This window comes from Plasmodium gonderi, assembly GCF_002157705.1.
Source record: "Plasmodium gonderi DNA, contig: Chr14, whole genome shotgun sequence".
Taxonomy (NCBI): domain Eukaryota; phylum Apicomplexa; class Aconoidasida; order Haemosporida; family Plasmodiidae; genus Plasmodium; species Plasmodium gonderi.
Window position 1 is genome coordinate 1,698,119 of NW_021628939.1, and position 26,915 is coordinate 1,725,033.

Below are 26,915 nucleotides of genomic sequence, written 5' to 3' on the forward strand. Positions count from 1 at the left end.
ACGCACGTATATACTGGGGAAAACACATACACTAGCTCATACGGGTGTGAATACTCGTGCTCATACGCTTGTTCATATACGTATGCACACGCCTGCACACGAAGGGAATATCCGAAGATGGGTCCACTAAAAGCGATAATTGCCCCGTCGGTACTAGCGTCCAACATAAGCAAGCTAGCTGAAGAAACACAACGAATGGAAAGACTAGGGGCAGAATGGATACATCTAGATGTCATGGACATGCACTTTGTCCCTAATTTGTCGTTTGGGCCACCGGTTATTAATGATTTAAAAAAATATACAAAAGGTATATTCTTTGATGTACATTTAATGGTTGAACACCCGGAAAAATACGTAGGGTTACTAAAAACGTCAGATCAAATAACTTTCCATTTTGAAGCCTTAAATGAAGACACAGAAAGATGTATAAATTTAGCTAAAGAAATAAGAAACAATAATTTATGGTGCGGAGTTTCTATTAAGCCAAAAACAGACGTAGAAAAAATTGTACCATTACTAGAATCTAATTTAATAAATACGGTTTTAGTGATGACTGTAGAGCCCGGTTTTGGAGGGCAGTCATTTATGCATGATATGATGAGCAAAGTTTCATTTCTTAGAAAAAAATACAAAAATTTAAATATTCAGGTAGATGGTGGTTTGAATATAGAAACCACGGAAATATCTGCATCTCATGGTGCCAACATTATAGTTGCTGGAACAAGTATTTTTAAAGCAGACGATCCCAAATTTGTTATTGATATGATGCGGGAATCTGTTCGCAAATATTTGCAAAATTAATATTTTGATACCACTAAAAAGGTGCCTTGAGAAGAGCGTTACATCGGTGTAATTAATGGAATCACGAACTTGTTTTTTTAGTTCTCCATTTGTTTATCTTTTTATTTTTTATTAAGAATAATTTTTTTTACAACCCATTTTTACAAACCATTCGTACACGTCTTTTTCTATGTTGCGTTTTGTGTGCTATTTTTTTTAACATGTATTCATGCATATATCCTCATATATTTTTGCCTGTATGTCTATCTAATTTTTCATCGCCTTTTTTTTTCTATTTTATTTTATTTTTATTTATTTATTTTATTTTTCCCCTTGTAAAAATTCACTAGACAAACACTGTCCTAATGTTTATGTTTCTTTCTCTGTCTTGTAAATATGTGTTAAAGATACAAATTTTTCTTTTTTTGGAAATACATTTTTACATTCAAATGTAAATGGTAATTCATACATTCACATTCAACATATGTTGGAAAACATAAAATAACAAAGCTAAGCTGTAACGTGATACGGTAAAATAAAAAAAAATATATATGCTTAACAATCACAACCATGAAATGGTAATGTTTAATGAAATCATAAACATCTAGTAGTATAATAATTCTCATCTAAGCATTAGAAAAAAATAAAAAAAAAAAAATGTGAAAATGAGGTTTAAATTAAAGTCCAATATGGGGATTGTTCGTGGCACAGGATGAAACAAAGCTTAAAATGGGATCAAAATAAAAAAATAATAAAACTTAAAATAAAAAAAACATTAACGAAATGAACCTATGGAATGAAAAAAATGCAGTATTTACAATAACCATATTTTTTATTATTATTATATTTTTTTTTTTTCCATTAATGAATTGTGTAAAAAAGAATTATTATTAAAGAAATAAAAAACTATATATAGAAATGGGATACTTTTTGAAGTCATGTATTTTAACACGCTTGGGTATATTTTTTTGCCTAGGCGCCCGTATATATTTGTATGCACCTGCAAATTTTATGGGCAGAGAAATGCTCGAGAAGCACAACACTCGTGTGAATGCATCAAATTAAGGAAACGGTTAAAATATCAACTAAGCACATATGTTTGTAACTGTATATTATACGTATTTGTATATATTTTTATGTATTTTTTTTTTTTTTTTTTTTTTTTTTCATTAGAATTTCAATTAAAATTAATCTGTATTATATTCTTCACATGATGTACTCAATTTGTTATGTAATTAACATGTTTATAAATTATCCAATTTTTGGTAACAATAGAAGTTATTTTTTTTTCTTTTTTGCTCCCTTTTTCTCTTCCCTTTTCTCTTTGTTTTTTTCTTCCTTTTTCTTTTTCTTTTCCTTTTTCTCTACCTTTTCCCTGTTTACTTCCCTTTGTAAAGTTTACATTTTGCATATTTTCTGACTATTAAAATTGGCTTTTAAACTTTTGCTAATCGTTTCTGCAATGAAGTGTGTTCCTTTTTTATCTAACGCGACCTAAAGGAAGCATGCTTTGCTTTCTCTTTACAGTCGGTGGATATGTCTGCATATGTATGAATGCAAACATATGTAGATATGTCTTTATTCATTCCTCCTATTTCTCAATAATTTCATTTTTTCTAGGGAGTTCCTTTGCTGACAACTTACATGTCAATATGATGAGGAACACAGGTATAATTGGTGTCCATATTTGCATGATAATTTCTTATGTGATATTTGCTCTTATATATATCTGTGTCTTCGTTAAATTCGAAATTGCTACGTGGGAATCGTGGAATTTGTTCTGTATTTTTTGGAGGAAAGTAGTGTATTTTATTTTTGTTATATTTATTCCTTCTACTGTTGTTCTTTCCGCTATTTGCAGTGCTGACATTGTAAATGGTGTTAACGTTGCTAGGAGGGCTATAACTGTTGAATTCATTAAGATTATTGAGACCACTCATGTTGTTAAGATTGCTAAAGTTGTTGTGGTCGCTGAAGTTGTTAAGGTCGCTGAAGTTGTTGAGGTCGCTAAAGCTGTTAAGACTGCTAATATTAATGCCGCTATTAGCAAGGCTTCCATTATTACCATAGTTGCAGATATCTTGGTTTGCAATATTAATATTTTCCATGTTCTTATTACTGTTACTCACTTTTCTTCCTTTTTTAAAACTTTTCACATTTTGCTTCAACATTTCATTCATGAGCTTAGCATTTACATCGTCCGGATTGCGCAGTATGTGCAAAAGAATATTCAACTTTTCCATATTATTTTTTACCAACTTCTTCCACTTTTTCGCGGATATTAACACATGATCTGGATGATGGCAAAATGCACATTCATCTCCATTCAAGCATTTATTTCCATTATATACATGTGCACATGGTTTGCATGCTCTCTGTTCATGTTCCAAATTTTGAGAACATTTTTTGTAATATTCAAATAATCTCTGCATGGATAGATTCTTTGATAAACATTTGGTTGTGTTTAAGTTACTAGAGTCACATGAATTCAGTATCATGTTTTCATTAAATATATTTCCTGTATTATTCTTATTTGCGTTCGAATCATCCAGAACATCATTCGTTTTTATTAAATTCATTTTGGTGAAAGTGCTGGAAATGTCTGAACTACCAATTCCGTCGAAAGCACATGTCTTAATACTATCAAGTGGTGATACTAAATTGTTATCTTCAAAAAAGTTATATTCATTATTTATATTTTTTTGTATTCCTGCATGTCCACCTATGGTGTATCTCCTTCCTTTTGTTGAACAATAAATGATATTATTGTCAGGAGAAATGGATATGCAAGCTTGCTCATTTAATGTTCCATTTTTATTTTCTGCATAAATATATATATTATTATTGTTAAAAATAATATTATTTCTTATATCATTTTCATCACTGTACTTTGGTGGTAATGTCCTAAAATATTTAAACATCGAATAGTCCATATCTTGCATATTTTCTTCCATATTTTCCATTCCTGCAAATCTTTTATTTACAACATATTTTACCTTTTTCGTGGAATAATCTGCATAATTGGAAAGTGTCCTACAAATGTCGCTATTTGCATCGGAACACATTTTATCTTCGTTCTCTTGTTTCAAATGCATTAAGGAGTCGTACATACCCCCCTTCTGGCTTAAATTAATACCCAAAGCATAGTATTTTTCTTCGCTCATGCTGTTGCAATTTCCTTGTAGGTTTTTATTGGAAATTGCGCATTTTTCAGCGGGTTTAACTATGTTCATTTTTTTTTTTTTTTTTTTTTTTTTATAACAGTGGTGTTTCACAAAATGATAATTAAAAGCACAATGATCTTGTTAATTTTATGAAATAAGGAAAAATGTATGTATATATATATATATGTATATAATACATGAAAAGGAAAAAAAAAGATATATTTTCCGCCTATCCTTGTCATATATACACACGTAATTGAAGGGATCCGGATAAATTTCTACAAAAATGATGTATGCAATTCGTTCAATATTTATGTAATAGATTTTGAATACAGTAGATTGTTCTCTAATCCGTATGTATGTATGTGTGTGTGTGTGTTTTTTTTTTTTTTTTTATACTATTGATTTTTCAGTAATTGGGTTTTTAATTTTGATATCTGTTTGAAGTAGTATATTATTTTAAATTTCACCTATTACTTTGCTGAATATGTCTTTGGAGAAATGAGAACACATTACATAAAAATAAAGTTATAGAAATTTCCAGAATTTCTTATAAAGTGTGCTTTGTAAGGTTTATTACGTTTGCATACATTTTAAGTTTTTCTTTTTTTTTTTTTTTTAAACTAAATGTTAGAACATTTTGGGATTTATATATATTTTATTGCAGTGACCACGTTTTAAAAAAAAAAAAAAAAAAAAAATATTCATGCATGTGTCTATGACCTGACAAAAAAGGGTTATATTTCGTAAAAGCTAACAACAAGCCAAAATAATTTCTTGTGATTTTTTTTTTTTTTTTTTTTTTTTTTTTTTTTTTTCATCACACCTTTATAAATAGCTATTTTCCATTTTTGTTGTAAACTCGTAAGCAGTTGGTCATTAATTGAGAAAATAACATAATTTACCTTTTTTCACGATAAGTATATATACCACTTATATTAAAAGTGGACATAATAGTACATCAACAGCTGGGCTGGAAAAATATGTACATATGTATTTTTATGTATATATATTCACATATATGTATACATATGTAGATATATCCTTGGTCGTGAGCATAAATGTCGTTATACCTGAGTAGAATATATGTAAAGCCCAAATTTGCCACGTTAAAATTTTCAAGCAATTTTTTTTTTTTTTTTTTTTTTCCCTTACAGTACTGCACACAAGGCATTATAGTATTACAAAAAGAGCTCACATAAATGTATTGCTCCCACTTTTCTTTTATTCTTGGATAAGAAAAAATATAATAAGAAACGTTTAATCTTATCCAATGTCTGAAAGACATAAAAATTAAACTTAAAAAATATAAATCTGTAAACATCCATTTTTTAAAATTTATTAAATGCATGAATATTAAGAACGTTTTACTTACACTTAATATATTGTGCACTCTGTTTTGAAATATCCCAAAGACGTTGTGTATTAATCTTTTCAATTTGTTTTTATATTATAATCATTTTTGAGACCGACTTAAAGCTGCATTTCATCAATTTTATCAATTTTAGAGCTTTCCTATTTTTATATGAATATTAAATTTATTAACTTATCAATATTCATTCTTTTAAATAGTTTTTTTTTTTTTTTTTTTTTTTAAGTGATTTTTTTCTTATTAATCTGTCATAATATTTATAAAATGCTACGACTTATTAATAATAAAATACTTCATTAGGACAACTATTTTTATTATGTATTCAGGTGGGTATAGGTTTAAGAAGAAAAAGAGACACCTTGAATAGAGTAATAAGTGAACAAAGAATTGCATATATAACATCGCAAGCAAAATGATGTAGTAGCCTCAATCTGAAATAAAGGAGACAAAAAAAAAATTATCAAAATTTTTTAATTTCCTGCCCTTTTTAACAGTCCGTGCTATATTTACATATGTATGCATATTCTGTGTGTTTTACGTAAGGGCTAAAAATAAATTTATTATATATAAACCTATAAAAAAATAGCATAAGCATTATTTGATTCGACTTGTAAAGTGATTTCTAAGCCCAAATAAGAATGTACATGGGAACATGGATAAAATAAAAGGTTTTTTAGGCTTCAATTTTATTACTTGTATTTTTAATTTTCCTCTTACGGCTAAACATTTTTTTTTTATCGGGATTTTTTTTATATTCAGTTGACAATATATTAATTGCTGTTGTCATTTTTTACAGTAAAAAACCACATTTTTTTTCTTTAATAGCCGTACTCGTATTTTTTTTTTTGTGAAATAAATAAGCTTCAAATAAAAAGAAATATATATTATGAATAAACCATAACATTTCTCTTATGATTTTCTACCCCATGAAATGATTGAAGTTTTATATTAAATGGATAGAAAAAAGAAAAAAAAGGAGAAGCTAAAATGCGTTTGAATCAAGGACCTTTAAATGCACAAATATATGTATACAAATACGTATACATTTCGCATGCCCGCGAACAAGGTATTATGCACGAATAAAAGTCATTTCACCCCATAAATTGTTTTTAAATTAAAAAATTTTTTTTTTATCATTATTTATCAAATTTAAAAGATACACAAAGGCAAATTTTTAGATCATCAAATGAATTAAATGAATGTTTAATTTGCTACAGCATATTTTTTCGGCAAAAAAGGGGTAAATGGGAACGTGAAACATATCGGAATATAAGCCTTTATATACGTTTTAGTTCAGCAACAGAGTACAAGTCTACATAAGACTGTAACTAAATCTATTACGTGTATTTATGTTATACATATATATACATGTATGCACGCGTGTGTTTACTATTGTATGCTCCTAAAATATGGACTTGCTAAAGGAATACGACGATAATGAAGAAGCTGAAATAGAAAAGTGTGAAGGGAAAGTGGGGGGAAATAACAAATCCAGTAGTAAAAATACAGTAACTACACTTACCGCGGACACGGAATGTGTTACAAGGGTGAATTATAACGAGGGGGATGAAGAAGAAAGGCGTAAAACTTTATGTCCTATTCCTATGAGACAAGTAAACTGTGCCCCTTATGTTGATACATACGACATGGAAATAAAAAATTACAAAGAAAAATTTAAAAATATAGAAAAGAAAATAATGCTTGATGATCCGACCCTTCTTAATGTACTGAATAAGCCTCAACAAGGACCAAGCATAAATGAAAATTATAACTTTTTAAAAAATGCATGTAAAAATCATTTCACTGGATGCATAGAATCAACATTTGTAAATAAAAATATGTTCGATTATCAGTATAATCAATTTAACTTAACTGGGGTAGCAGAAAACCCAGCCTTAAAAAACTACTATAAGAAGAATTACAAAAATTATATAATATCATCGAATAGAGATCACGAACTGGTAAACAATGAGCAGTTATATGACAAGAGATGTAAAAAGAAAAGAGCCAAAAATGAAAGGGAAATTGATAATTCTCCTGAAAAATACAAGGGTCCGTGGGAAGATAGAGGTGTAACAAATAGCAAAAAAATGCAAATGTATGAAAAAGAAGACACATTTCGGAACGATGAAGAAAATGCAAAATCCAAAAATAACAATGAAATCGTAAATCCTGCTACAGATGAACGTAGAATGTCAGGAAAAAAGAATTCAATCATGAAATTAGAATCATGTATTCTTGAAGAAGCAATTAATAAAAATGTTCTAAAGGAAAAAAATACCCTATATAATGATAAAGTAGTTTCCACCTTACATATAAACGAGGAAGTAAATGATTATTATAAGAAGTCATGGTTTGAAATACCAGGAGAATATAAAGATAGAGATTTTATAATAGAAGAAAATTTTCCACCAAAGAAAGAAATTCACACATATAAAGGACATAAAATGGGTGTTCAGAAAATTCGATTTTTTCCCAAATATGGAAATTACATTTTATCAGCTTCGCTAGATCATACATTAAAATTATGGGGAGTATATAAATCAAAAAGTTGTGTAAGAACATACAAGGGTCATTTTAAAGGTGTCAAGGATGTTCTATTTGATAATGACGGAACAAATTTTTTAAGTTGTAGTTATGACAATAATGTAATTTATTGGGATACGGAATATGGAAAAATAAAAGGAGTTTATAATCAAAAAAAAACACCATATTGCTTATGTTTAAATCATGAAGACTCAAACACCTTTCTGGTTGGGGGTGCCAATAACAAAATTTGCCACATTGACTTTCGAACAGGAAATATTGAATTAGAATATAATGAACATTTGCAAGCAATAAATACAATTACGTTGTGTGATAATAATAAAAAATTAATAAGTACATCTGATGATAAGAAAATTTTTATTTGGGAGTATGGCCTACCCGTTGTTGTTAAATATATATCAGATGCATCTATGTTTTCAATAACAGCCGTTTCGGTGCATCCAAGTAGCAACTTTTTTTTATGTCAGTCTATGAACAATGTTATAACAGTTTATGAAGCAACAGGGAAATTTCGATTATTTTCGAAAAAAACTTTTAAGGGACATCACAACATTGGATACGCAATTAATGTTTCGTGTAGTAATGATGGAAAGTATGTCATTAGCGGGGATAGTAATGGAGGCTTATTTATTTGGAATTGGAAAAAAACGTCAAATTTTAAAAATATGAAAGCGCACACAAATGTATGTATAGATTGTGCATGGCACCCGTTTAAGACGTCCATGTTAGCAACAGCTAGCTGGGACAATACCCTTAAATTATGGGAATGAAAGAAAAAACGAGAAGCGAGAGAAATGTTAAAGAAAACAAAAAAAACACGCAAAACAGGAAAAAAAAAAAAACAATTGTTTTATTTATTTCTTTACTTATTTTTTTTAATTGTTAATTGCATTTGAAGCAGCTTAAACATTTTTAGGCAATGCATTATTATAACTCTTTTTTTTTGTTAAAAATCTACATTTTTAATTTATGATTCTGTGTTTATGTAAGCATCATTAGCACGTATTTTTCCATTATAAGAATTAAATCCTTTTACGCTTTTATTTATGCATACCTATATGAATTTTTTTTTTTATTTTACTCCCCTCCCTACTTTTTTGGTGATCATTTTTGAGTACCTTTTTGAAAGAATTTTAAAACGCTTCAAATATCTGTAATAAGAATAAAGTTCTAAAATAAAAAGAAAGACGAAAGTGGGAATGGATGGGAGCTAGTAAAAAATTGTCTGTTGTAGAAATGGGGATATCTTCATAATTCACTCAAAATGGACGTTTTCATAAAAGTGGAACATGGCGAGACAGGAAAAAATGAATTTCATAACAAAAAGGGAGGGAAATCCATTGTTCCATTTGTAAAAATTTGAGTGTTATTGCTTTGAAATTCTGGCAAATCTAAACGAACTGCACTTATGATCACGTAAAACCTGAAAAAAAGAATGGTAGAAACAAAAAAAAATAAACAAAATAAAATACAAATAAGTTAAGATGGGGGCTCAACGATGTAGTATTTGTAGTTTTGCATCGTTTTCAAAGATTAAGTAAATGTTATGACAATGTTTACACATTTTAAAATGGTTGTAAAGGTGGGAGTATGCATATATGACAAGCTTGTGAAAACGGAAAAGATCATCACATATTTGTTTGCAAAGTACATACACAAATGTAGGCCTTCCCTCGTGCACAAGCTTACATTTATCGAAAAACGGGTTTAGGTAATTAAGTACGCTTAAGTTATCCGCGCGTATTTGAACCATTGTGAACTTTTCGTGGATATGAAAAACCATGAGCAAATGATGACTTGGTGGTAGAAAAATACCCACAAATTTTTTAATAATATCGGTGTTTATTTTACTATTATTAAGACTAGGATTACATTGTTTCTTTTTCATTTCCCACGATAAATAATTATTTTTTTTATAGTTAGGATGATTGTTTTTTTGTGAGTGCCTTTTTTGGCTTATTTTGGGTTCCATGATATTATCACCTCTTAGGGTAACTTTATTTTTGCATTTCAATTTTTCTCCAGTTATCCGATAGGGTTTCAAGTGAATTTTATATTTTATCCGTCGCTTTGTAAATAAGACATGCTCATTATTATTCATTTTTGATTGATCCTCATTTTCAGCACAATTAATTTTTCCACTGATTACGCCATTGCTACCTAAGCTTGCATTGTCGCTGCTGTCATTAAGGGAATTACTTAAGGGTTCTTTTGGAAGGTTACTTAGATTTTTCGGTTTGTATAAAAGGTAATATATTTTATTTTTCTTCGCTCTGATGTTGTTTGTATAAAAATATTTTTGGTTTCGATTTATTTCTTCATTAGTTACCATATCAGATTCACTCCCATTGAGAGAATAGTTGTCAACGTAGAACTCATCATAAATGTAGCTATTAATTTTTTTTTTTTTATTTCTATAAGCATAATAATGATTTCCACTTGGGTAATAATTCTTGCTTATGTGCATATTATATTGTGGGAAATTGTGGATATTCCAAATTTTTATATTTATATTTTCTTTAATTAGAAATTGATGTAACTTTTTATTAATGATTTGAAGAACATTTCCGGATGTCATAATTAAATATTTTGCAGACTTGTAAATTTTTCCAATATTACCATTCCACACATCTTCAAAAATATTTTTCCAATGTTGAATACTTGCTTTAAATGGTAAAAAAAAGTCAATAAAATTTAAATTATATTTCCCTAGGAATGTTTTAAAAGTTTTTTTTTCCCGATTTAGATATATTACATATGCATAGAAATTACTTTGGATTAGTAATTTTACTCTTATTTTGATTAATATCTTGTATGAATTTATATTCTGTTCTTTGTATTTATATCTGCTTGAATTGGTTTTTCTATTTTTCCCCTTTACAGAATATTTTCCCCTCATTAATAGAAGTTTTTTTTTCAATTTACAAGTTGTTTTATATATTTCCTTTTTTATTATATCTCTTTTTAGGTCAGCAAAATTTGTGCTATGTGTTAAGTTAATTTGTACATGTTGTCCCGAGAAGTGTCTCTTCGATTTTTTCAAGTTGCACCTCTTTGACTTTCGGTAGTATCTGCCTCTTTTTAACTTTCGAGTCAATCTACTTTTAATGTTCTTAACTCTTGTACTGTACAGTATATAGCTATATATGTTTTTATAAAAGTATTTTTTTTTCAACAAAAATATTTTTTTTTTTCTGGTTAACCTACGAAGTAGTGTTGTTTTCCTATTGATTTGCATATCATGCTCATGCTTTGGAACTCGCATGTTACATTTTTTTTTTTTACAAAGAAGATCCGATCTATCAGGAGAACAACTTCTACCTAATTTTGTGTATGGAATATACACGTTGTGGATGTTCACGAAATCTGCCTTGTGTACGAAGCATACATTCAAGCAAAAAAGTTTTTCATTGGGGTTCCAAAGTTTATCTCCATTTGCCGCTCTTTCCTTATTAAGTGATCCATTTTTGTATTTACTGGGAGATATATTTCTTAATTTAATGGGTTCTATTATTCCATTCTCACTGCTATCTATTTTGTTTGTATCTTTGAAATACTTTTTCTCCTTCTTCGAGCTACGTGTGTATCTTAAAATGAATGGGAAATAAAGGTAGTGATCCGAGTTGGTAATGTATGTACAATAATTTTTTAAGCTATATGAATCCTCTTTATATATGCTGTAAAATTCATCAGAATTAAAATCGTTCTTATTATAATATTCATTGGAGTGAAAACATTTTTTTTTAATACAGTTTTTTGAGTGGCATTTTTCATCATACTGTGAATAAAAAATGGTTGATCCATTATCATCTAAAGATAGAACGTTTTTTCTGTCTAATTTGTGTATTTTTAATTTAATAAAATTTGATGCATTTTCCGAATTTATATATTTTACATTTATGCTATTATTTTTCTGATAAATTTTATTCAACTGTAGGTAATGTAAAATTCCAGGAACACGACCTTTCGGGCTATACACTCCACTTAATATGTCATGATAATCCTGATATTTCTGATCAAATTTAACACATTCCATGAAGGAAATTTTATTTTCAATTATGTTCATGTAGTATGTACACGTCGTATGTAAATATTCATAACTACATTCTCTGATATATTTTAAAATGGATATAATAAATTGGTAGCTATCCGAAATATCATGATACTGCAAAACTGTTTTTATAATTTTAAAAATGGTTATATAAACTTTTATGTTAAATTTATATTTTCTCAAAACAGTGTTTAATATTCTCATAACTGATTTAATATTAGTGTATTTTATCTTCACAAGATAAAATAAAAATACTAAAAAATTCATTATTTTATATTTTGGTTTTATTTTTGTTAACCAGTTCAATATGGCATTTTGGATAAAACAGAATAATTCTATATCCTTTTTTTCATATAAGTACTGCAACATAAAATGGATTTTATTCACTTCCTTCATGTTGGATAGTAGTACATTCAGTAGTTCCCATTTTAGCCATTTTTTTAATTCACTGAATTGGTTATAGTGCTTTAACAGGTAATAAGCAAATATTAACAAGTATATTTTTTTGGCATGAACAGAGTTACCCGTTTCTGCTGATCTATTCATGTGACCATTTGTTTTTATTAAGTTATCGTTGAAGATGTCGCTGCTTGTGCCACTTGTTATGCACTCTTCAAAGAACTGGCCAAGTAATTTTCTACCCATGGAATTTCTTGCCTTTTCATCTTTGGGGTAAAATAATTCTACAGAACACTGCACGTTTCTATCATCAGTACTGGTACTATTTTCCCTTTCTCTTTCTTTATTCAAAATTAACCCTTTCGTACATCTGTCAGGGAATGAACCATGAATCATGCGCAAGCTTGTCCCATCTAACATTTTTGCTGACATATAATTCGACAACTCACCAACTAGCGTATTGTAAAAATGATCATTCTCATTGGGGTATTTATTTTTTTGACACGATATATTGAAATTTTCCCTTGATGATAAATGTATTATAATTTGCTTTTTGCAATGTTCATTTTGTGCACCGAGTGCATATTTTTCATGACATTTTTTTTTTTTCCCTTTCTGTAATAGTGAACTTGTTGTTCTTGTCTTGTGATGTTGTTTATTTGATGAATCTTTTTCTGGAGGAAAATTTAAGAAGAAATTATCATAGTAGAAGGAGTGTTCCCCCTTTGAATTAACGTTTTCATTAGGGTCCATAATGATTACATAGTTATGATATGTATATAGAGTTGTATATATATCTCTCAAATTTATAGCTATAGGGTTATAGTGTATAATTTTTAGAACAAAATAATATTTAACAATTGCTAAATCTTCGGTGTCAGAAAAATTTGGATAGAATTGTTTTATGTCCTTTATACATAAATGTAAAATATATTTTTTATTCAAAAAAAAGGAAAAAATGTATATTATAATTATTTTACTGATTTGTGTATAAAATTCATTTTTTATGACTAACATAATTTTTTCATACAACTCTTGTATAATATCCTGACTCAGTTCTTCATAGAGCATGTATAAATATTTTACACATATTGCAAAACGGTAACTATTGTTTTCATATAAAAAATAATTCCTTTTTTTTAATATATCAATAAAATTGTTTACAAAAAGTGGTACATATGAACTAAAGTGAAATATTAAATCTATATTATTTCTTAACACATTTGATATTCTTTTTCGTATTAAATCTTTACAATTCTGGGACATTTCCATACTTTTGTTGTTCTTCTCATTTTTTTCTGCCTTACCATTTTGGTCATTTATGGATTCGTTCGTAGCTTCATTGTTTCTACTGGATTTTTCCATTATTTCATATTGATGGAACATCTGAAACGTGTTCATATTTACATAAAATGGCAATGTAATTAAACTTCCACTGAAATAATAATTCTTTTTAACTCTTTCTAACACATGTGCGCTTTTTCGAAATTCTTGAAGTTCTAACCTTATGTGGTTTTCGGTTATGAAAGAATTAATTTCATCTGATATTTTCCTCACTTCTCTACATTTCAGAGATTCTTCATCTCGCTTTGCTTCTATATCCTCATGACATTTCTTTGTATTAATGAATTCATAGCAACATTCTGATTCTCCCCCATTCTTAGCATTGCACTCATAATATCCAGTAAAAGGAAATGCTTCTTCTTCTTTTATAAAATATTTATCAATGGATGAAAAAGCAAATAGAATGTTCATATAGTTAAATAAAACAAAGAAATATAAATATCGCAAAGAATTTATTACTACATCTTCAGTATTATTATTACATCTTAGTGTGGTCAATTCAATAATGAGGGCATATAAATCTATGTTGTTGTTTTTTAGCGATTCACTGTTTTTAAAAATAGCATTGTTTTTACTTGCAGGGAAAATAACATAGTGTTTTTCTTTTCTTTCAATCTTGCAAATAGTAGAGATTGTTCTGTTGTACACATCTCCCAGTAGGCAGGATAAGATACCTATATGTGATTGTTGGAATAATAATGCATAATGGGGTTAGATAAATTATTTTTCTATGTATATATATTGGATAACATAATGGCAATGCTTCTATATGAAAAAATTTATAAATGTATAACCTTTGTAATAATTCTCAATTTCCAGTAAAGACAAAATGGAATAATATTTTAAAATTTGAATAGAAACATAATGGTGGAAATAGAGCTTCTTTGCACTTGTTTTTTTCCCGTTGTCGTAAATTACTATATAACCGCAATTGGTATATGGAAAATTTATGTTCATTTTATTATCCTTTTTGTCATTTTTCTTTTCTACAAAAGTTTGTAAGATTGAATACCTTTTTGTGGATAGATTATTAGCTACACTTAGAGTATGCGCTTGATTAGAATTATTCACCTTTGTTACAAATTTGTGATCCCACGTCTGTTTATTTAATATGAACATTTTTCCTTTATTAAAATGAGATAACACTAATGAATTATCCAAATAGAAATAACACTTACAATTAAAATTGTTTAGGACATTTAAAAGAAATGATATAAATTTATAAACCCACAAGTGTAGGGAAGAATTAAGTAAATTGAAAACTAATATTATATTCGTATACAGAAATAATAAATGAACTTTTACACGCGTACTTGATGACACAGTTTGAAATTTTATATTAGATATGTATAAGTCATTATTAGGAAATAAATTAATAGGTATATAAGATTTTTTGTTCACAAAATTATTATTTTTAATTAATTTGCATTTTTCCTTTTTATATTTATACAATTTTTTAATTTTTTCTCTACTTATAACATCATATTCAGTGTATTCCTCCGTGTTCTTTACTCTTGCTTCTTTTCTATTTTTATAGTTATTACTATTTTGAACATTTACATCCTTTTCCGTCTTAACAATATCAGATAAAATATTATCCCCATTAGCCCACTCTGTATCACTCATTCTAGTAGTTTCATTGCTTGTTGACGCTGAACTTATGTAGTCCCCTCCTACATAAGATAACAACCCATCATCTTCACAGTTCGACTTTTCTAATAAATTAAAATTATCTTTGTGATATTTTATTAGTTCCTTGTACAAGTCCTCATATTTTGTTTTTTTAATATATAGCAAATTTTTCGTTTTCCTTGTCCCTCGATCTAGGTTTCTACATTTTGTTCTGCCCATGCATTCACTTCTACCTTCTTGTCTGTTTCGGGTTTTATTGTTGGTCTCATTTACACCTTCCGATAATTCCATAACATCCCTAAAGAACTTCTTAAAAGTGTAATTTTCATATTTTTGCAAAAAGGATCGCTGGTAATTTTCGATATCTTCAAATATGTAATCAAAATGAAATATACTCAAATAGGTGTTCTTTTCTTCTATGTATATGAAAATGTCGTTAATATAATTGTTCAAACTGTATGTATCAGTAAAACTTGCTGCGACTGTTTTTTTTGTCTTTTCCTTTTCGTGCACATTTTTCTTTACACCCTTTTGCATTCCATTTATTTGGACTTTACCACTTGTGACATAATTTGCAATGTCACGTGTTGTGCTTCCTGTATTAGTACCGGTCGTGACCCTGGCATTCCGTGCATCAGTAGCACCAATTGTGGTACTATTACAATAGATTACATTTTCTCTTGTGCTCAGTTTGCTAAATTTATAGTAAACTCCTTCATCATTCAATATGAAATCAATAATGAATAGCAATTTTTGGATGTTCCCAAAAGAGAGAATGAAAATGTTGTTTAAAATGTAATTGATATTTTTTACAATAATTGAATCTATTACTTTATTTTTCACTGAACTTTTATTTAATTCGGTATTGACAATGCTTAGAGATATTATGTTATAAATAATTATTTCGAACAGATCATCATCTAACTTTTTTTTTTTTTTTTTTGTCACAGACATGTTTCTATGTGTTTCCTTTCCCATAATTTTTTTTTTTTTTTTTTTAAAGGGATTGCCTACTTCGTTGTATTCTGGACTCTTTGATAGTTATATACTTAAATTTGTGTCTGTATATTCTCCCTTTCCATTATTTTGTTTTGTCCTTTACCTAATTTTAATGTCCCACTTTGTTTTTCCATTAGAAGGGTTTAACAGCCTTTTTTTTTTTTTTTTCTCTCCCCCTTTTTCGCTATGCTTTTATACTTTTTTCATGTAATGTGCACGCTTCAACCTGTTAAAATTTCTTTTTGACCTAATTTCATCGATGCTTTTTTTTTTTTTTTTAACTTTTGTTTTTTAAGCAGACAAATGGATAGTATAAAAAGAAAAAAAAAGAAGGTGACTGTCTATGTATGCTTTTGTTCCTTGGATGCATTCGTTCATCATGGTTCATTATTTTGTTCGATTCTATTTCCCTAAATTATATATATTTTTTTCTCTCTTTTGACTGGTTTATTTTTGCATAAGGATACAATTTTTCTCATTTTCTAAGCAGCTTTTTTTCTTACCTTTTCGCATTTATTATTTTTTAACCATTTGTAAGCTTGATTCTCTTTGAAAATAATTTTTTTTTTTTTTTTTTTTTTTGAGCACTTTGAATGACACGAACATCATATGTTTCGCCTAAGTGGAAAATAATTGAGACTATCTGCTTGATTTATTATCCTTTTTTTCCAGCTATCATTTTGCGTTTTTTTATATTTTTTTATTTTAAATGTGTTGTACGTTTGAGTAATATTTATTATTTTTTTTTTTATTTTAAATGTGCTGTACATTTGAGTAATATTTATTATTTTTTTTTTTTTTTTAATTATTTCTTTTGTGTCACTTTTCTTAAAAATAATATCGAGTGAAATAAATATGTATACAACATATGTACACATTTTTGCTTTTAATGTTTAATGCAAAAAAAAAAAAAAAAAAAAACTACACATTTGTATTTGTATGCTTATATATTTATGAACACTTTTTATCTTGTCCTGCCCATAAAATGCTATATAATTGTAAAAGGAGATGATTCCCACCCTTTCTATTCTAAATGCTCAGGCAAGCATACTTTGTATGTCAGGATAAGAACACACAGAATTAAACGTGGACAAGTGCAATGGTCCACATATTTACTCCCCATTGATATCGAAAGAATATGCCGCTGATGAATCCCAAAGTAGCCATTTTCAATTATGAAAATGGAGAGAAATGTGAAGGTCCTAATATTCATAGAAACGATGCAAGTGTAGCAAACTTTCTTCATATAAAGTTGGACAAGGATGTTCATTTGAAGTCTGGGGAGAAATATAAAGTATGTACATTGAAAGACTTAAATTTTAATGGAGATTACTTAATTAAAGGGAAAAGGAAAAAGGAGAAAGGAGATTATGTTATAAAAAATAAGGAATTAATTTTGCCGAATAAATATGATTATTTTTTAAAAAAAAAAAGTGACTGTTTCAGTATCCAGAATGGAAGTATTATGAAGTATGATTAAGAATAAAATGGGTTTCATATAATATGTCTACGTTATATCGTATATTTGAACATACGATTTTGTGTTGTATACATAATTCTTCATATATAACGTTGTGAAGTTTAGTTATGCATATATATGTGTCTATATCTTTATCAACATAGCTTGTTGCTCCCCCCACTGTTAGGGACAAAAATGTCATACTTTGACAAGAAATGTTTTTTTTTTTTTTTTTTTTTTTTTTTTCCAACATATATGCAACGATGTACTACTCACTTATGTATGTGTTTACTAATTATATAATGTATCCGCGATGTAGTAGAATAATTATATTTTTATTTATTTTTTTTTTTTTCTTCCTTTCTTAATTCTTGGAAGGCACAACATGGACAATATACAAGACATTTATTACATATACAAAGAAGATTCAGATATATGCGATTTAATTATTAGAAGATACAATGATAATATATATTTAAGCATATTTAACAATATGCTGATTATTATAAACCCTTGTGATTATGCACATACTTTTTACAAGTTGTTATTTAATGGGAAAAACAAAAATAATTATATATTTAGTTCATTCATTAACTACGCTTTGCAGAAAAAGTTAGGAAAAGTATACTCTGAATTTGATGTACATAAAAATTCGGATAATAACACATCTGATGAAGATTATGACGAAGTTGCCAAAAATATGTTCAGACACATGGAGAAAAATATATGTTTGAAAAAAATGAACATATTTGATTTCTACAAACTTAAAAAAAAGAAGAAATTGAGCTTGATAGAAATGAAAAAGGAATTATACACAAAAAGCAACGATGAAATAGTGAAAACGCATAAAGATATTTTACATAATTTTAAAATAAATTTTAATCAGCTTTTCAACATTAACACTGAGCTTCGACGTTCTTCTACCGACAATTCTGAAAACGAATCTATTAGTGGTACAGTTGGAGGCATCCTAGAGAGCTCTGCTAGGGGATCTACTAGCAATTATTCTGGAGATGGTAGAAGGAGCACAAGTTTTAACTCTTATCAAAGTTGTATTAAAAACTCCAGAAGATACCAAAAAGGTAACGGGTCTCATAGTTCCATTCAATCTAGTTGTTATAACAATTTAATTGGTTCTAAAAATCCAGAACTCAGTATGTCAAATTATGGAAATAAATTACTTTTCATATATGGAGAAAAAAACAGTAATCAAAATGTAATAAATACATACATATTCAAACATATTGTAAAGAAAGGGGGAAATAAAGAATTATATCATGCTTACAAAAACATTATGAATGTACTTAATTTATTTTTTAATTACAAATGTTATAACTTTATAATATATCTATGTAATAACAACAAAATTCTATATTTTAATGTTATTCCATGTTTTTTAAATGATAAAAGTAATTTGACAAATATATGCTCAAAAATTAGTAATTTTTTGAAACACCTAAATGGGACAAATGCATCTGATAAAAAAAGGGGGGTAAAAAAGAGTACCAAAAAAATGAGAAAAAAAAATAGTACGTTAAGCGATTCGGAATGTAGAAGCAGTGACAGCAGAATTGGTAAAGGAGAAGAAAAATATTCCTACAGATATGAACATAGAAAGAAAAAAAAGAAGAAAAAAACGAAAGGGCATAGAGGGGAAGAAGTAAATGCGGGGTTACATATCGACACGGATTGCAACACCGCTGGTTCGGAGGAACAAAGGAACGCTAAAGAAAAACATTGCAGAATGGGTAAAGGAAACAAAAAAAATATCTATAACATTCCTTATATATTTTTTTTTCTTCTTGAGAGCACATTACTGGATAGTTCCCATAAATACTACAAACACTTAAAATTGCACCCGCTGGATATAAAAAAAATATATAAGAATTATTTGGACGCTCCGACAAACATAAATATTAAGGCATCCGACATAAACAGAACATTCGACTATTTTTTAGAACTAGGTTTTACAGAAAATGATATAATTTCAATAATTAAAATATGCTACGCTATCATTTTTATTAATATATATATCACCATAAGGATATGTTTACGAAAAAATGAGAAGGAAACGTTGAATTTTTTGCATTTGCAACTGATTAATGTGCAAGATTATAAAAATTTAGTAATGATAAATTCAATGAATAGAAAGGAGAAAAATCCATCGGATAGTAATTATAATAATCATAACCCACCAGATTTCTTAAAATTTGACTATGAAAAATATGTGAGCAGTGATTTTAGTTCTTATTACGAAGAAGAAAATGGCATAAATTGCATCGGACAAGTTATTCAAAATGAGTATAGAGATGAAAAGAAAAGTAATATGAAAAGTATGAAAAATGTGGAAATTTATGACGTTTTGAATAATCACTTGGACAAAAACTCAATTAATATGAATAACACAGAAATTAACAATGAGGAGGGTGAAGGAGTGAGCAGTGGGAGAAAAAACGTGGTATCGAACGGAAATGAAAACCAAGTACTACATACAAACAGAACTAAGAATAGAGAAATAAAGAGAAAGCAAAATTACTTCATTGTATTTGCTGGACATATAATGGAGGAATATATTTCCTTTTTACTAGATGTTGATTTAAGTCTTTTACTAAACATTTTGAATAATACGATAAAATTAAAAAATTTATGTTCAACTATTTTCTTCAGATTAAAAATTAGAATAATAAAACAAATTAATGAACACTTAAGAAATTATTACCTTCATGGAATCGTTACGCACTCCTTGTACTTGTATTGTAATACTGGGTTAAGTAAAAATATATCAGAAAAAAGCAAAAAAGAAGGTGAGCGAAATGATAATAGTTTAACAGAACTTATTAATAATATGTACAATGAGATATTACACTCCTATTATTTGAAAATGTCCATGTTTAATATGGATAGTTATCTTATACATACAATAAATTCATTAAATGAATCAGGTACAGAAAATGACAATTATGATTCTGCTCTGTGCCATACTGTTGAGATATATAGGCGTTTCAGTGATTATATTAACAACAATGAGGGTCTCAAAAGTTCTTACATTTTTAAGTTCGGTCGAAAAAATACAATTTTATATTTACTACAAAAATATACAAGTATGTATTTAAACATGGTAGAAAATTGCAATGAGTCACGTGTAAGTCCACGTATCTTCGTAAAGGCTGAATATTACAAAATTATGTTCCTATTTTATGTTGCAGTTACATATATATTGAGGTGCAGCAATGAAAAAAGTTATACGATGATTTGTGATAAAAGTAGAAGCAATAGTAGTAATTGTAGCAGAAATGACAGTGATATTCATGGTAGAAGAGATAGTTACGTTTCCAATGTTATGAATTATGACAAGAATGAAATGGGAAAAAATGAAAAAAAGCTGGACTGTGAAGATTATGCAGAAAAAATGTTAATAAGACTTATAGAAAATATAACGAAAAGTGGCAATATGAACAGTTGTGAAGGAAGAACCAAAAATGCAAGAAAAAAAAAATATTTTTCCATAGTGCACTATAACAACGAAAAGATTAATTACAGATGTAACAACATGATTTTGGATAATGCTAATGATTTGTGTGCAATGAGTGATATTATACAAATTGTTGAAAAGAGTAAAATGAAATTTTTAAAAAATTTATTTTTTGAAAACAGATTTCCTTTGAAATATTTTAAGGACAATTTTTTGAATGACGAAATTTGTTTTTTTATAAATGTTATAAAAAATACGTATGAAAAATTTTACGTTCTTCTTATAAATGAAAGAGAAATAAAAAAAAATGACAACTTTTTGTATCCCAAATATATGGCGAAATATGCAAAGCGAAATGACGATAGTTTACTCAACTATGCAGGAGAACGAACTTTTCGTACGAGCAGTGGTAATAGTGATAGTTCTAGAAGTAATCTTTTTAAGAAGGACTTTTTTTCACCTCCTTTATCAGTTCTAAATAGGCCAGTTCTGAAAAGCATGTCAAAATCAAGGAGAATTTTTTCTTTTAATTCGGCTATTACGAAAGAAGAAGAAATTATTAATTTTTCTGAGTTAAAAAAAAAAATAAACGAGGAACATATAAAATCTGTTATAGACATGTTGAACCTAAAAGCAATTTTCAGTTATCAATTAAAATATCTATATCATAATTTGACATGCCTAGATTTTATTAAGAAGTATTTATTATTTTGCATCCATGTAAGTAGAGATAGAGACTTGATTAAACTTGTGAGTTATTATGAGCTCAAGCACAGGAAAAGAAAAGGACATAGTTGCTTCAAAAGTTTCAAACGTACTCAACACGCGTACATGGACAAGTCTTATAACGATGGCGTGAGTGCAGTTACCAGAATGAGAAATGGTGCAAATGGTAGAGAAATTGATAGAGAAAATGAGAGAGAAAATGACACAGAAAATGATAGAGAAAATGATAGGGAAATTGCTAAAGAAATTGATAGGGAAATTGCTAAAGAAATTGATAGAGAAATTGATAGAGAAATTGATAATGAAATTGATAACGAAAATGATAACGAAATTGGTAATGAAATTACTAATGGGAGAAGTAGTTTATATACAAGTAATCCAATTCGGGAGAACGAAACGGGGGTTGGGAGTAATAAAGGAAGTGCAAAGGGGAATGGTTCTTACGGTGTAGATAAAAAGGATGAGTTTAATAGGAGAAAAGTAAGGACTGAGGGAAATGTTATTAGAGAAGGAAGATTAAACCAGGAGGTGAAGGATTTCAGAATGGGTGTGGTAAATATGGAGAGAATGAAGAATGATGTGAAGAATTTTAACTACTTAAATTATCTAACAGTTCAGGAAAAAAAAGATTTATGTGAGATAATTCTGAAAAATTTTAACATATCTAAAAATTCTTTTTATTTTCGTGATTTTATTTTTTTATGTAAATATGTATATTTCATTTTAGAAAATTTGAGAGCCCAGTATGTAAAATTGATAGTTCCATATATTCACAAAATTGAAAACTCTTATTTGTCATATAAGAATAAAAAATTAAAAATAAATTTTAGAGACAAGATTATAGTTATTCAGAATTATATGAGAAGATTTTTATTTCTTCAGAAAGTGAAAAGAATAGAAAAACAAAAAAATTTACTAGTGTCATTTATCATATTTTATAGCTACATAGTTAAAAACAAAGATTTTGATAAAACGAAAGAAACGTTAGAATTGTGTAAGGACAATTTCATGAAGAATGAAAAAAAGCTAATTCGTCATGCAGCAAGTGTATATATACAGTCTTGGTATAGAAAAATAATACAACAAAGAAAATATAAAGCATTAAAAATGGAATTGTTTCAAAAGAGAGCTATAGAAAATATCAATAAAGCTATTAGAACATATCTTGTTCAGATTAAAATTATAAAAAATTTAAAAGATGTAATTATCCCTAACAGATGTGCTATTTTAATACAGTCCTACTTTAGAAGATACATATGTGTTACAAATTATCAAAAAAAACTATTTTTGAAAATATGCTTCTTATCTATTAAGAGAAAATATTTCACCTACTCTAGTGTCGTAACTAAGGTGAATTATCATTATTTGATAAAAAATATATACAGTAGAAATATCATTCAAAGTCAATTCAAAATACCTGAAGCAGTTATTAAAATACAATGTAATTACAAAGCATATGTAGTTAGAAAACAATTTACAATGTTAATGAATGCTATATATTTTACTCAAGCTTATGTTCATACATGTGTAGAACGGATGAGGTATAACAAAATGAAAAAAAGTATTATTCTTATTCAGAGATGGTGGAAAAATTTTTATAAATTAAAAAATATTTTTTCATTGGTTCCGTTTAATATGTATAGTAGTGAATATGACAAAAGGAGATACTACTTTTTACAAAAAAATAATTTTCCATTTTACAATTATTACACCTTAAAGGAAAAGAAATCTTTAAAACTTTTGACATATCACATTTTACTAAAACAATGGTATTTTTTTTATTTCAAAAAATTCCAAAAAAAAAATCATCAATTTAATATTGTGTTTAATTTAAAGTTATATAAAAATGTATCCTATCATTATACCCTCCCATGGGCATACAAAATAAACAACTTATTGAAAATAATTCATATGAAACAAATGTTTCAGAAATGTACTAATAATGCACAAAATACCATATTCAATATTCCTGTTTTTGAATCCATACAAATATTTGTTGGAAGGACACATACCATCCTTTTAATCAACCAGAGCGTTATTAATGATCAAATTGCAAACAGCCCAGATGGATATACAAACAGCAACAATATGCATAATAACACCTATGGGGAGAGGAAAAATTACTACTCTAAATTTGTTTACAGTCTGGGTTCAAATGATTATGGCCAACTAGGATATTACAGTTTGTTCGAGAAAAATTTCATCTATCATTCCACTATTTTCCCAAAACATTCAGATACTGATTTTGGAGATATAGCACCTGAGAAAGTTGACCATATTACGAACAGATTGGGGTACGACATGACGACACATCCTATTGACATATCGGATGAGGAACAAATTGATCGAAATGACAAGTGTTACGAATTGTTCACCTTGGGATGGGAAAGTAACAGCCTTAACAAGGGTTCCATCACGAGGGGTAAAGCCAACACGCGACGTTTAGAGAAAATTGGAAAAAGGTATTACTCCAAATGGAATGCTAAAAAAATGGAAAATACTCGTGGTAGTGTTGAAGGAACATATAGAAGCGTTAAACTTACACTTAAAGATGAACATGATGATGGTGATGAAATGAGAATTTCCTGCTTGGAGAGAAATTCAGGGGATTTCAAAAATTGTAAAGTAACCGATACGACTTGTTTAGAAAAGAATAGCGTAAAAGGGCAAAAATGCGGGACAAAAAATTTATGTAATAATTATAAGAAAAATATTCAACATTTAATTTTTGAGCATAAACGTAAATTCACAATTAATGAAAATCTTTTTTCAAATGCACATGAAGGATCGTTACACGATGTTGTAGATTACAAAGTAGTAGAAAAAAGAAATAACAGAGGGGAAAATGAAAAAATAGTTGAATTTACAAAAGTTGTAAGTGAAACAAATAAAATTGTGAATATTAGTTGTGGATCTGAACATACATTGGCTCTTTCAGAAAATGGGAATGTATATTCCTGGGGAAGTAACATATTTGGACAATGCAGTCAAAAATATGAAAAAAATATTATAAGATATCCTAGAATAATAAAGCATTTTTTAAAAAAAAATATTAAAATTAAAAATATTAGCTGTGCATCTTATCATAGTGCTTATATTTCTAGAAAAAATGACCTCTACATTAGTGGGAATTTTTTTTTCATTAATTTAAAATATTTTCATGAAAACATATTTGAACCATTATTTTTAATATCTGGGTGTCACACCATTCTATGTAATGACAGCTATAATGTATGTTTAAAGGTTGACAAAAGTTCATTGTACATATGGGGAAATAATTATAAATGTGTACTAGGATTAAATAATAATAAATTAAGAAATCTTGATGAAATATCACATTATCCATTAACAAATATTTCTCCAAATATTTGTGTAAACAAAATTACATGTTCTGATAATTTCGTCTGTATAATAACAAAACCTACTAGTACAAAACACTCATTATACATGTGGGGGCAATTTGCCCTTATTGAAAAAAAAGAAGAAAGTCCCTCATCCTTTTCAGTGACAAATATGAATAACGTTTTTAATAAGTTCAGGATTAAAGCTAACATGCACAATTCTAAGAACAACAATCAGGAGAGTGAAAATAGCCAGAGTGACACAACCTCAAAGAAGAAAATAATATTTATTGCTAAACCTTCCCCGGTTTATGATAGTCTATGGGATAATGTAGAACCCATAGATGTGTGTTGCGACTTGGACGAAATATTAGTACGTTCTGCAAAAATGTGTAAATGCATGTGTGTACGTTGACTTTTTTCTTTTGTAGCATGTACATATGAACACATAAATGTTTTTTCTTTGTACATGTGCATTCACGCATAATTATATATCTCGCTTTAAAATACGACAAAAATATTTTTCTTAAATCATGTTCTCACCACTACACAGGTACTAATGAACAACCTCTGCTTGTACGGATTCAGTGCAGTAGAAATTATTAGCAATGGTGATAAAAAAGGGAAAGGAAACGAAACGAATTTTTCTTATTCCAAATATGGCAGACGAGAGTTGGAACAAAGAAAGGAGAAAAAAATAACTTATAAAGAACCAGAAGTTTATGAAAATATAAAAGTTTTAAGCCCATCGTTGTACATGTTTAAATATTTCAAACCGTCCTACTTCAACATAAAAAAAATTAACTGCAGTTATAATAGGAATAGTTTATCCATTATGAATGCAACAATGGGTGAATATGAAATACCTACTGTTGCAAAAAAGCTGGAATATGTTACCCCAGCAGGTAATTCTTCGTATGCATTTGTGTTACATGGACCTTTTGGGGATTTTCGAATTCCTCTTTATATGTCATATCGTATACATGTATACATATATATATGTATACCACTACATTACGCAGGCATTTCATTATTCTCAATCGCTGTGTCTTTTTTATTTTTACAGGTGACATTATGCAATTCCCAGAAAAAATACGAGAAGCCATCTTAGCCAAGGCGAAAAGGGAGTCAAATAAATGGATTAGGTCAACAGATGATCCTTATATAAATGTAAAAGAAAAATAGGAAAACTGTACATAATTTCCGTGTTTATGTTTTACCCACTTAGAAAATACAAGCATAAAACTCCTATATGTGGCAGATGTATTAAAATGCACAAAATAAAATATTTTCTATTTTCTTGTTTTTTCCCCCGCAGCATTTTCTAATAAAAAACTCTAGCGACTCGGACAGTGTTAATTAGCCATTTTTTAGTTTAATTTCCACCCAAGTGAAAAAGTTGAAAACTGGATTATTAAAGTTAAAAATCTTCAGGATTTTTTTTTTTTTTCTTTTATTTGTGCAAAATTACATAAAATTTTTCTACCCACTGGAAGCGTTTATGTTCGGGACTTATACGTTTCAAGATTCTTAACAAAATTTACTCTAAATTCTAATTATATTCTAGTTATAAGCTTGTTTAAGTGGCTTTATTTTTGCAAGTGCTGTTTAAATACGCTTGTAAAGGTT

At 28.2% G+C, this 26,915-nt stretch overlaps 5 protein-coding genes across 5 annotated transcripts; 3 read left to right on the top strand and 2 right to left on the bottom strand.

Moving 5' to 3' along the window:
* Window positions 1-117: 117 nt before the first annotated feature.
* Window positions 118-801, top strand: PGO_143740 (D-ribulose-5-phosphate 3-epimerase; the record flags this gene model as incomplete). Its single annotated transcript, XM_028690364.1, has 1 exon — window positions 118-801. One exon carries the CDS (start codon window positions 118-120, stop codon window positions 799-801), a length of 684 nt encoding a protein of 227 aa, XP_028546165.1.
* Window positions 802-2,420: 1,619 nt separating this feature from the next.
* PGO_143750 (hypothetical protein, conserved) lies at window positions 2,421-4,013 on the bottom strand (the record flags this gene model as incomplete). Its single annotated transcript, XM_028690365.1, has 1 exon — window positions 2,421-4,013. The coding sequence occupies one exon, from the start codon at window positions 4,011-4,013 to the stop codon at window positions 2,421-2,423; it is 1,593 nt and encodes a 530-aa protein (XP_028546166.1).
* Window positions 4,014-6,725: 2,712 nt separating this feature from the next.
* Window positions 6,726-8,633, top strand: PGO_143760 (pre-mRNA splicing factor PRP17; the record flags this gene model as incomplete). Its single annotated transcript, XM_028690366.1, has 1 exon — window positions 6,726-8,633. One exon carries the CDS (start codon window positions 6,726-6,728, stop codon window positions 8,631-8,633), a length of 1,908 nt encoding a protein of 635 aa, XP_028546167.1.
* A 722-nt stretch (window positions 8,634-9,355) lies between these two features.
* On the bottom strand, window positions 9,356-16,267 carry PGO_143770 (hypothetical protein, conserved; the record flags this gene model as incomplete). The annotated part of the gene is made up of 2 exons (XM_028690367.1): window positions 9,356-14,331; window positions 14,452-16,267. The coding sequence occupies 2 exons, from the start codon at window positions 16,265-16,267 to the stop codon at window positions 9,356-9,358; spliced, it is 6,792 nt and encodes a 2,263-aa protein (XP_028546168.1).
* A 1,159-nt stretch (window positions 16,268-17,426) lies between these two features.
* Window positions 17,427-26,649, top strand: PGO_143780 (hypothetical protein, conserved; the record flags this gene model as incomplete). Its single annotated transcript, XM_028690368.1, has 5 exons — window positions 17,427-17,695; window positions 18,126-25,659; window positions 25,840-26,191; window positions 26,353-26,456; window positions 26,605-26,649. 5 exons carry the CDS (start codon window positions 17,427-17,429, stop codon window positions 26,647-26,649), a joined length of 8,304 nt encoding a protein of 2,767 aa, XP_028546169.1.
* Between the last annotated feature and the right edge of the window lie 266 nt (window positions 26,650-26,915).